The sequence below is a fragment of the Calcarisporiella thermophila genome (assembly GCF_041956535.1).
Source record: "Calcarisporiella thermophila strain CBS 279.70 unplaced genomic scaffold VTP21scaffold_43, whole genome shotgun sequence".
Lineage (NCBI taxonomy): Eukaryota > Fungi > Calcarisporiellomycota > Calcarisporiellomycetes > Calcarisporiellales > Calcarisporiellaceae > Calcarisporiella > Calcarisporiella thermophila.
In genome coordinates this window covers 2,751-15,320 of record NW_027192233.1, presented here as the reverse complement: position 1 = coordinate 15,320, position 12,570 = coordinate 2,751, and the positions used below count along the sequence as shown (strand labels likewise).

At 36.8% G+C, this 12,570-nt stretch overlaps 3 protein-coding genes across 3 annotated transcripts; 1 reads left to right on the top strand and 2 right to left on the bottom strand.

Annotated features, from left to right (window-relative positions):
• Positions 1–4,578: 4,578 nt before the first annotated feature.
• Positions 4,579–4,977, top strand: VTP21DRAFT_8942 (uncharacterized protein; the record flags this gene model as incomplete). The annotated part of the gene is made up of 1 exon (XM_069399846.1): positions 4,579–4,977. One exon carries the CDS (start codon positions 4,579–4,581, stop codon positions 4,975–4,977), a length of 399 nt encoding a protein of 132 aa, XP_069245638.1.
• Positions 4,978–5,933: 956 nt separating this feature from the next.
• On the bottom strand, positions 5,934–7,164 carry VTP21DRAFT_8941 (uncharacterized protein; the record flags this gene model as incomplete). The annotated part of the gene is made up of 4 exons (XM_069399845.1): positions 5,934–5,942; positions 6,019–6,090; positions 6,170–6,911; positions 6,989–7,164. 4 exons carry the CDS (start codon positions 7,162–7,164, stop codon positions 5,934–5,936), a joined length of 999 nt encoding a protein of 332 aa, XP_069245637.1.
• A 2,542-nt stretch (positions 7,165–9,706) lies between these two features.
• On the bottom strand, positions 9,707–10,447 carry VTP21DRAFT_8940 (uncharacterized protein; the record flags this gene model as incomplete). Its single annotated transcript, XM_069399844.1, has 1 exon — positions 9,707–10,447. One exon carries the CDS (start codon positions 10,445–10,447, stop codon positions 9,707–9,709), a length of 741 nt encoding a protein of 246 aa, XP_069245636.1.
• Between the last annotated feature and the right edge of the window lie 2,123 nt (positions 10,448–12,570).

Here is a 12,570-nt window from a genome sequence, read left to right as displayed (position 1 = left end):
GATGGAAGAGGTTCGCGATTCCCTAAATTTTTACAAACTTTTCACCCATTTTTCACGATATTAATAATGGGAGAGGAGTCTACAAATTATAGTGAAATTGTTGAAAAATTATAAGGAATCGCGAACCTCCTCCATCTTTTCTACATGCTCCTATACGTTTTCTAGCAGTTTTCACCAGACGGGTTTTTTGTAGGGATTATTCAACTTAATGAATTAATAGCGATAAAATAAATGGGATGTTGTCAGCTCAATAGAAGATTGGTGAGGAATAATAAAATAAGATAGATGTGTTCATGTACCAAAAAACACATCCACCTGGTTACCCTAAAAGAAAGTCATAAAGTGACCCTATATGGTGCTTTCCTAGACCAAATTTAAAATGCAACCTTTAAAAAGGAAAAAAAAACAAACTCTTAACAAAGTAGCAACAAACTAATAATCTAAGGGTAAACAGCCTTATCTTTTGTTGTGTGAAGAGCATGGAGGAAACATCCTACTATATCTTCTCCCTCTTTGAAGACAGAAGTCGAAGCGATTGAAACCACGTTTTGACTTCGATTACTGAATGGTATATGAGTGTTGCGAAGATATCGTAATGGTTCCCAAATACTCTCCATCATGATTTCCTCGCCATTTAATCAGGTACTCCTCCTTTTTTCCACGCTATCGTACCCGAAGAATATTATCATTTTCATCTTCTGTAACTCTTATGCTATCATGGAATAAGAGAGAAAGAGGGTGTAATTACGTGCAAAAACTCATTCATAGTGTCAACGAACTGTATTCATTGATCAAATTCGAATGTATATATTTAAATCAAAGTGATAGCAAAATGACGACATAGAACCTTACTGCATAAGAGGTTGACTATATATTTTGCGGCTTGCTAACCCACTCGTATTTGACGGCGTAATCGGCAGCGTTATCTAGCATAGTTAACAAAGCAGTTATTTCTCGCAGTTTTCCTTTTCTTTTCAAGTATTTGTCATTTAGAATAACCTAAATCATTACTAATAATCTTCGCTTACATAAATCCAATCCAGCTACGAACAAGGCGAGTTGCGAGAGAGTCACTGCATCCAAATCGAACAACCCTATCAGCAAATCGAACCGTTTCAGGGATGGCCCAACGAAAACTTTGTTTCTGTGGACTAAAAGAATGATTATACTCAATTTTTGATGCGATTGTGACAAATTGTAAATATGTGACTTGCAGTAAAATGAACCCCTTAGCGGTACTTTTCCAATTTAGCGGTAATTAATAGTTATATCCGGGGAAAAATAGAATTACCCTAATGCTTTAACCTGGTACAAATGCCCTATAAATAAATGTCTTTGTCATCATATCTGTTGGGGAAGTTGAGGTGACCACTACATGACTTAGAGAAGTATTGCTCGAGTAGCTCGTCACGCCTTAATATCAGTGTACTCAAAAATATCTGTAAATGGTCAATATTTAAAATTTAGTGTAACCCAAGCATACCGCTAACCTAATAAGTCAAGTTATATTTGTAGGTAACTTCTATTAAGTTTTGAATGTAAGTGTTTTTCCCTATTATAGCAATTAATTCCAATGGAATTGCTCATAAAAGACAATTGAAAGTTTTTGCTATGCAAGGTAATTCTGCTCTGTTAGCCCGTTGTATCAACCAAACTAGCTCTGAAGTTATGTTTTCAATATCTATAAATACTGTCTCAAAGCATTAGATTAGCATTGTTCTTCAATCTTTGCTATCCAGTTGCTTTGAATAATATATAAATCTACACTAATAAACCTAGACAAGCATTCGTTCTCTCTTTCATCTGCAAGAGCATAGGTTTAAAACTTCAACACTAAGTTTTCATTATATTATCATATTTCGTTATCTGATACTATGAAGGAAAAACTAATCAATTAACCAGTGAATCCGTAAAATTATATTTATAGGATATTCTATCCTTCTAAAGTTAAGGCACGATTCACTTTTCAAGAGTATATTATATATACATTATACAAGTCCAGGTAATCAATCTTTAATAATTGAAGCTGTCCAGCTATGAAGAAAGAATGTTGCTATCAATAAGGGAACCTATTTTCATCCCTTATTATGATGAATTATAATTGCCTGACATCGTCTGAGCTAGATCATTTAATTTCTATTTTTATTTTCTAATAACTGAAAAGGATATTCTTGGTTAACCAGATATTTACATATAGGCAATGTCCGATGTGTATGGTAGTCAAATTCCATGTAACATAACGTAAGTTGATCAAGAGGTTTCTGGAAAATTTGATCCTTTACAATTTTCCACCTTTTCTATTAAAGCATAACCAATATAAATATGTATTATTCAAAAGAGCAATATTAACTTACTCTTTATATTTTCTTGAGCTCTAGAATCACGAATTTTGATTCTGAATCAGAACCTTCGACCTTTATCTTAAATCCAGAAGTCCGAACAAGAATTATAAAACATTGGTAGCGACAATATCCCGACTCTTGAAATCATGGCTTTAGGTTGGTTCAGGGTAGTAAGCTGTTACCCGAATTGGATATGCTCCTGCAAACTTTGCGAGAGGAATAGAATCATAACAATGACCAGAATGACCAGATATTCATTTTAAAGCTTAGGCCGCACTCGTGCAAGTACCTCTCATTGTTCATTTTTTCACGTTGCAGGCCGACACATTCATATTATATTCATCTTTAATATTTAGCCATGTCATAAGCATTATTACTGCCCAGATATTAATATTGACAAACTTCCTCTCATCTTTTTCACTCAGAATCTGACGACGACCCGCAGACATCCTTTTTTAGACGCCATCTTCTATTTTCTGACAAACTTAGTAGAATGATATAAATTCAGTACAGCTATGATCTTTCTTGAAAATGCTACTTCTTTTGCGGGTTGGATAATACTAACAAGCAACTTATTAGAGTGAAGTTTTGTTCTGCCATTCATATTTTTAACACTAGCAGAGATTAAACTATCATTCTAAATCAGGATAGAATGGAACATAATGAAGAAGAATAAAGAGAATTCAATTTGAAAGAAATTTTAGTCACAGAATGGAGAAATGATAGAATGAAGATGTCCACTTTTGCAACAACACCCTGGAACCCTCGTTTTTGTTTACAAAACTGAACAACCAAATTTCGATGACCCTAACGGACAGCATGGGAATTTTAACAATGTAAGTTTGCTAGTAATATTCATGTCAAAAGTAAGCCAATTTCCAAGGGGTAAAATAAGTTAACTGCAAGTTATATTTATCTATAAAAAGAATGTAGACGCTAAAGTTTATTATTTCTTTACAATAGCATTTCCAACCTTCTTTAATGGGAGCTGATGAAATCATTAAGAAAGTACTTGAACACGTCACCTCAATTTCAATTGCGCCTTTGTATTTACTGAAATATGAATACGTCATTAATTTCAATATTTCAACTATATTCATATCCCTGCTTTTGGTTATTAATCTATCATGCGGCTTAATTGCTTGATCAATAATGCGAGTAAATTTCCTGACGCTTTTTCGGTCGAGATTGATGTTCGGATAATGTTGAAGTCCTCGAGAGGAAAATTATAGAGAAGAATGTCTGCCAATAAGGTTGCAATGATCCTTCTAATATAATTCTCTGAAAGTTCGATGTATCCTTCAAAGATCTCTAGAGATTTCCTGACGACATGGAAAATATATGCAAACAAAGACTCCAGCTACTAGACAAAAGCTGTGAATATTTTCCAGAAGAGTCTTGAAAGAAGGTTATACGTGTGTTGATTGACATTCCCGAAGGTATACAATTTTTCTTTATAGTTTATTAACTTTGCAAATTAATCAATAAATTTCTATTCAATGACTCTTGCATCAGGGACTGATGTGCGAAATACTTGAGGAATGGAATCCTCGATTTCTGCATCAAATACTCAAAAGAAAGCCCACATTAATGGACAGGGTAAAAGTATGTTAGTGGTGGTGAAATGTGTTTTTGTTATTTATGTCAGTATTAATTGTTTATGAATAATTATTTCCCCGGCTACACATTGAGTTTCAGTAAAAAATCTTTGCGAACACTGCTGATGTACACCATAGATCATTCATCCGCTCTAAAGGGCCTAGAGCAGTCCAACCTACCCTGTTAATTCCTTTTACAATTACGCAGTCTATTCTAGCTCCCCTCACTCCAAGGAGATTATCTTGTACATTCGAACCAGGTGGAAAATTGCAATTAAATTGCTCTATAAATCTAAAGTCTAATTATTCTAGATTATTTCTATAATATCAGATTCCCTAAAGCTTTTTACTGATAAATTTTTTGCTGGGTTTTATGGAGAATTCCTCGATAGCTACCTTGCAGCAAATCTGGATTTACTATATTACCATCGATCTTCAGGCGGAAATGCTTCGCTCATTAAACCTGATGTCCACATTCCTATGATGTGGTCTCAGTGTCCATCTCTGCTTTTGCACTCGCTACCTGAATTCAGAGATAGCCTTGACGCTTTGACGCACCTTGGCGAAATTTTTCAAGGAATGGGGCAAGTCAATCGTCGAATATTAAGGTTTCACTTGGCCCTTCTGGTTGCAGGAAAATGCGTACCTGTTATGAACTTCTGTCTACTATTGACTCATGCGAGCGCCCGCGGCTAGAGAGTGCAATGTCAGGCGAAATTTCGAGTGATAGTTTTCTTCGACAAGAGCAGCAAGGAGTTCCAGGTAGAGCCGAAGCCTTCATGACTTCGAGCCCGTATTCTGGTTTAGCGGCCTTCATTGATGAACCCTTGGTTATCCGGGCAGCAATAAGTTTTTTTCACGATCAACACAAGATGATTGGCGCGATATACTCGACAACGACCTATTTAAAGTCCGATCCCGCAATCATTGGCAACCTATGGGAGCGCTGGATCCCTGAGGAGATGGCACGCATATTTGTCGGCACAAAAGCAGGATCTCAGCTGGCATTGTCTCAAAGCATGGAGGATCTGGATTAGCTGCGGAGGTTGTGACTCTGGCCAAGCTGGTCTCTCGACGTCTGATTGCAATCTTGTTATTACCTACGAGGCGAAAGTTAAGGCTAATTTTATTATAATTCATAATGCCACATATAACAAATATAACTGTTGTAGATGAGGCATTAATTTGGGGCTTCAATTTGGGCTTAGAATTGGGGTTTAGAGTAAAGATTTGCAATATACTGACAAAATGAATGATATAATTATTAATTTGACCAATCTCGAAATTACTATTCAGTGCTACAATTCATTTTTTCCATCAGCGATCACAAGAAAATCGAAAAATCATACTCTAATTTCCTGTATGTGTCTGAAAAAAACAGTACAAAATTTCAGATACTCTTCGTTCTGAAAAAATCGGAGTATATACAGCAAGTACAATAAAAGCACCAACGAATTGTCTGGTGTTCTGGCATGAACAGAGGGTAGAATGTTGGATCTTATTAAGAGTATATTAATAAAAGGAAAGAAGACAGATAGAAGGGATAACACAAATAACACACACCAAAAGGGAATTCAAAAGAGAGAAAGCACATCCTATATATATGATAGAATAGGTGATGATGACTAATAATGATGATAAGATACATGCTTATACATATTTGTATAAGTATGAAATAATCGTCGTAACACAACGACTATTCAGACTTAGATCATGCCTGGTCGTTCTCCAACATAGAATAATCAATCGATGGAAGAATACTGGATCCGTAGATCCAGTGAAATCCTTAGGGAGACCTCGGATTATGATAGATCAGCAATATCGTGAATTGTTTCGTGTGATAAAGCAAAACAAAAAGCATTGTTGTGTGTAATAACCGATGAACTAAATGTGACCAATAGCAGCTCAAAAGATAATCTTCAAATTCACAGCAATATTTTAAATTTCAAATTTATTTGATATGGAAAGTAAATAATGATATAAGCAGTATAAGTTAATATGTCTATCAAATTAGAATGAGCTGCATTCTGGGTTTCTAGTTTTAAAAAATACACTATGAGGTTTGAAAATATTAACACCATAAGACTCAGTGCCATCATCTGCTCGAAATGATTTGCTGGTGTGTTTCCAGGTGCATTTTTCGGAAGATTCTAGGCAACCAAAAATCCGTATATCTGCATAGTTTAGAAAACCTGATGAAATGGGATCCCTGCTATTTATATATCGTACGTTTTTTCCATTGGTTATTTTCTCGATATTTTGTGCAAATTGTAAGTTCCCTGCGGCAGGTTGGCCAAACGTTGCTACTTCTAGCGATACACCATTAATTCGTGGTTCGAAGCTTATTCTGCGAGCTGCTATCTGTGCGGCGGCCCCACCTAAACTGTGTCCAGTAAGTATAACTCTACTTGGCTTATCACGTTGAACCAAATTTGATAAATCCTGGATCATTTTCCCATATACTCTGTTCACATAGTCGTAGAATCCTTGCGAAATTCGAACACCGTCCGCAAATACATAATGTCCTGCGCGCACGTCGTCCATGATATCTTTCAAATCATCTGTACCCGCAAACGAGATTATTATACTGTCTTTAGCTTTGGCCATAAATGCTTTTGTATTGGCTGATATATACGATTGAAAGAATCCCCCTGCATTGTTTAACTGCTCAGCAATCTTAGGATTTGGTGAGTTCGCACAGTATGATAAAATCGCATAGCATCTCAATTTTTCTCCGTAATCTTGGTTGATATTAAATTTCGGGATGTTGAAGCTGCCGTCAGAGTTCAATAAATTTTTACAATTCGGTTCGGGGAACGATTTATCGCCAAAAGATATGCCTCGCCCACTTCTCGAGCCACTTGAGCGTATTTTTGTTTCCATTTCTGAAACTTTTTCCTGAGCGATTATCGGGCCATCAATCTTTGTTACCATAGCGGGCTCCTGCCCAGTTGTTTGTGTCGCGTTCCCACTATTTTAAACAATTTTATAAATTACTTAAGTATTTTCCATACTAAGTTTGTCAACTGAGGTAAAATAGGACTTTACCTTTTTACATCGACCTCTTCAAAGGCAGTTCTAGATATGCTTGGCTTGGTAGTGTTGGGCTGCTGTTGGTTTAATTTGGAAAATTTCCCATTCGAAATGTTCCTGGGCGGATTGAGAGGTGGTGGTTGTGCGAGTGCAAAGGGAAGAGTCAAAAGGAAAGCGATGATCAAACGCATTCTCAACACAATATCTAAGTTTTTGAAATTAAAGGAAAGTGTGCAGTATAATTTTTGATTCATTGCCCCTATATATACAAAACATTGTTGAAATTCTGTGTTATTGATTGGTTTATTTGCAATAAGTATAACTTGTTTTGTCCTTGAACAGATTTCCCTACAATTTTCCATTGTAACCACCATAGAGTAACCTAACGCGCCACACAAAATTTGGCCCATCTTATGTGATAGGTTATTCAAAAACCTATCCAATTATCACCACTTTTCCATCACATGGAAATTTCTTAATGGCCACCCAGCTATGGCTCCTGCCATAAAATTTTGATACCACTTGGGCAAGTTGGGATACCCGCCAAAGACCCTACTTTTTACCTCTCGGATTTTCTCTAAGGGATTTCTATTTTGTGACCCATATCCGCTACCTTTAGTGGTGTCTATTCATTATATAATCATTCTTGTAAACCAATCATCACCTGTGATCAATGTCTTTCATAAATCCAAAAACTAATTTTATTAACAACTTTTTCTACTATCCATCAGGTTAAAAAGTTGAAGTATTTTGTGCATCTGATAAAAACATGCCCTTTTTGAATTTTATTTTTTAAGAAACTGGTCTTCAATTTGGATATATCAGGTTATTAACCCATATTAATTGAATACTATGTTAACTGATAATAAATTTTAATATGAATGGTTACTGAGGAAATGGTACCATTCCACAAAATTTTGAGCGTCTAGATTGATATTATATTAATATGCTTACCCTTTGAAATCATTTAAATTGAGAAAAGGCCCTTATTGGTACGGTTTCATTCAGAATAAAGTCTAGAATATGCAAAGAAAGTGGGTTGAGATAAAAAGGCCATTAATTGGACAAAACGGGACTGAGTCCAAAAAGAAGTTACCTTGAATAACGGGGTTGAGAAATTTCTTGGTACGATATATTGAGAGTTGCTTATATTTGACACAGATTACGCTATATTTCTCAATGTCGTAATCAATTGATATGGAGACATTTGTGGCTCAGAACACACTAAATTTATTTATGTCGTGTGAATTTTTAATATTTAACTATTTATTAAATTATTATTGTGACTATCTTACTTATTAATGCTGGTAGGGCATTATAAACTAATGGATATTATTTTCTTCAACTTCGACTATTATTGGCCTTTTCTTTAACACTAAGCCTAGTGTATGTGACGGCTTAGTATAAATAGAGTAGGCGACCAACAGTCCATGCTTCACGATGATACGGCCGTTTTATTGGGTCAAAATGAGCTATTTCCAGAGAATATTACATAGAAAATCAAATAATTTTAAGAAATTTAAAAAAATCCGAAGATAAAATTAAGACTATACAAAATTGTCGTTTCCTAGGTGTAACTACTTGGCCCTCTCAAGAAGAAGGGTTAACTCTAAACTCTTTTGCAACGCTTACCCCGGTATCGAGAACGGGGTATCCCAGTTGGAGTTAGAGGGGAGGGTGAGGATATTACTATCATTAGTGAGTGAGCGAATAACCTTCCCGGCACGACCGCAGGCAGGCTGCATTCATAGCTCCCAGGAATGCAGCAAGTTGCCGAGGGTTAATTACTCCGAGCTTGAAGAGCCTAATTTCAGAAATGGCCTTCACGCTCTGGTGGTCGACTGGGAGTCTCTTATGCGGAGAGAAGTGATTGAACTGCGGTTGTTTCCAGAATTGTATCTTGTAGCCTATTCTTATGATTTTTGGGTATCCATAAAGGGGCAGGAATTCCTCAACGCGTGCTTCTAAATTTTCTCAACAATCCCCCTGGCTGTTACGCATGGCGCTACTTGTCGCGGGCTTGTATTGTGAGCCAAACATTGGACAGGGATGGCTGTTTTGCTCCGCTCGCCTTTTTCCATTTTTTGCTCTGTTCGACGATGTGATTTGAGATTACTGTGATCTGGCTTGGTCAGTTGCCATGGTTTGTTGTGGTTTCTCTTGGCGTGAGGTATTAGGTATTTTGTGCCCAATCGTGTCTGTTATATCGTCTGCTGGTGTCCATCGACGACTCTTGCGGAAAAGCACTGGAGAGGGTAGTGCCATGAGCGATCTTTCTGTACCCGTGCGCAGCTCAATTGCTTGTGTGGGCTAGGGCAGTTTTTCTTGAACAGAATTAAGCCATCTCAATAACGGCTAAGGAGTTGCACTTGAAAAACGACAGCATATATAGACTTGTCCTTATCCTCAGATTTCTTTAAATTTCTTTAAATATATTTGAATTTCTATGCAATGTTCTCTGGAGGTAGTTCATTTTGATCAATAAAACGACCTCGTTATCGTGAAGCATGGGCTACTGACGTAGGCCGCATTTTATTCGTATTATTACTACATAAGTCACTTATGAACAGATTTAAAAATGTGTTTTAAATTGCTATTATATAAATACTCTATATTATAAATACTCTCTCTTCTAAACAATGTATAGTATTTAACCTATGATGCCTATATGTTATTTGCTAATTGATAGGTTTATGTTCAAGTTTATCATGAATAATAAAGGTTATGTCTATATCATTCAAGCCCAGAAAGTCCACTTATAAGCCCCCTCTCATTGAGCACCCGCCAACATTCGCTGCCCTGACCATTCTTACAATCATATCGACCATTCATCACGTTAATATCGCTTGACACACATCTTCCATTAATGCATCTATCGAAATATCGTTGTACGGTTACATTGTCTCCACATGCTGCCCTCTCCTTGTTTACATTAGTTTCGTTTGTATATTGTAATAGCTCGCAGGTTCTCACGGGCCTATTTCTCTGTTTCATGGCAAAGTAGAATCCGATTGTACAAGTTTGCAGGGAGATAGGGCCTTTTCGACAATCCTCTATGAAGTTTCTGAACTCCGATACGGTGTTATTAAGTTGTTGAGACCAAGTTGCAGTTAAGGAATATTTGGATGAATTGTTCATATCTGCATCAAAATCATAGGTTGCTTCTCCAGTTGTATTGAGCCCGTTCTTTATATCGTCTTCACTTAACTCAAGCGTCTTTTTAGAACCTTCGACCTTTAATTTGTTTCCCATCTTGGTTTCGATATCACTGTCGGTAACATTGATACTCGCAAGAGGCGTTACCCCAGCTGTGCATCGATCGCCCTCCCAAGCTGTTGGTATCTTTCTAGTGCATCCCATCTCTTCCTTAGTGAGTATGATACAATCCATGGCAAAGTCAATACCACTAAATGCCGCATCTAACGCAGGTGCAATAAGGCCAACAATAACCCCCTTCTTTATGTTGAAATCCATGGAGCGCCGAGGCCACTTTACCTCCCAACATTCAGGATGCTGTCCTCGTTTCACAACTCTGATGAGATTGGCTGCTGGATTGCTAAAACTACCTAAAAACTGGGAATTGATCCTCCCATAAGTGAGATTTGGAAGCAAGCTCACGATAATGCACAATAGCAGTAAACGTATTTGAATCATAGTGTTCGAAGTGAAGTTATTGTTATTTACTCTTGCCAACGTGGGGATATATCAAGAGATTGGAAGAGGATATGTAAGAAGATGAGCAAGGTTGTTACTTCCTGCAAGTGTAGTGTCCCTGTTCTTTGAAATATACGCGAATTTATATCTTGAAGGTAGAATGAGATGGCTTTAAAAAGTATGTCAGTTGCCATATAGGATAACTAATCTCCACGAGGGTGGAATCCGCCTGATAGATTCTTAGTATGCCACGAAAATTGAATCTACATCTGACTGGTGTCTCCATGCTGATGAAAGCAAGCCCGGGAATTCTCCATGGAATCGAGAAGTTTCGATGGAATTGGTAGATGATGTCATGAGATTTCGGTGGTCTTATACTCTTGTACACAGACCCATCCAATTTTGTTCACCCAAAGACTATTCTTGGATTTGAAACCAGTGAAAAGGCAGACCAAATGCTTTTTCTTTCAAAAATCCGAAAGTTATGGTGTCGGAGCTCCCTACGATGCCTCATAGTTACATTGGATCTCGGTTAGAACCTATGCCAGGCAAGAATTTTACTCGTCAACCACGATATCATGTGAAAAACACTAGTCAAGATTCTGCCTAGAGCTAGATGTTGCCTACTCTTGTATGGATCTATTGGTTTACACTTTGGAGATCTGCTACATCCGTTTACCATCCGCTCATGGCCAAGAAGAATAGTGATTTCCTGATGATTGCCCGTCGCAACGCCAGAGTTGCCCTTGACTACAGAAATAATGGCTATTCTCATGAAACATAATTATATACTATCAAGTATTTATTTTGCTAGTTCCACTGTTCCACTGAACAACCCTTAAATTTCTCTCTTGTAATCAACCTTCTACGACTTGGCAGTCTTTTTTCCTTCTTCTAGAACAAGCGCTCATCTTCGAAAAAAAAATTACCATGCTAATATTTTTAAATGGCTTACATCGAGCGGCGTTCAATTTCGCGTACTGCAAAGCCGGAGCAGGTGAGGGTGATGGAACAATTCGGTCGAGCATGGCTTTAAAATGCGTATTGTTTGATCCAGTTTTCAGTGGTTATCGACCTCCGATTATTGTACAGCCGTCGAAGAGGCTCTGTCCATGTAATACCCACCAGGCAGTTAAATCTACAACATTTTTGGGGTGTAATGAGAAAGAGAAATTTCTAACCCAAATTTCGAAATCAGCAAGTCTAAATTGGGATAGCTTGGTTTGGGGTCCGCTTTCTATATCTAACAACTTTTCGTGGGGCAAATTCTTATGTGTAACGGTTCTGAGAGAGTTAATGATTCGGATTCTTATTGAATAAATGAAAAATCTTAATTCAATTAGAATAATGGATAAAATGGGCAAATGGACAAGGAATGATAAACAAAGATCGATAATTAGTTTAATAAAATTAATTAAATGTTTAGTCTAGAATGAATTTCCAGGTCTTAAGTGTTAAGAAATTATAATGATTATGTTTGGGAGCGAAGAAAGGCTGAGTGTAACAATACGATAGTTTATTTTAAGAATTTTTTTTTTGATCAATCAACGGAGACTTTTATTAGTTTCCGTAGCTTACAAGAGTTTAATGATTACAATGAAATAAGAAAAAGGGAGGAATAAAGGGTACATTAGATGTATATAGTGATAGTGTAACTGGAGTCGATGTGTCAGTGTTCAGTGGAAAATTAAGGAGGGAAAAACTATGGTTATTGTTATTAAAATTAACTAAGGAAAATAGTACATTTTTATAAGCTAAAAAGTTAAAAGAATAATGCAGTGGCTAATGGCTTGGTTAAGTGGCTAATGGCTTAGCTAGGTGGCTATGAAACAAAAGAGTAAGAAACAGTGAAGGCATAAATAGTGTTGCATAAAGATCGTCGTGGGGCTATGAGCATATCCATAATGGAACGTATCCTCTTACAGATAGGGTATTTGGTGAAA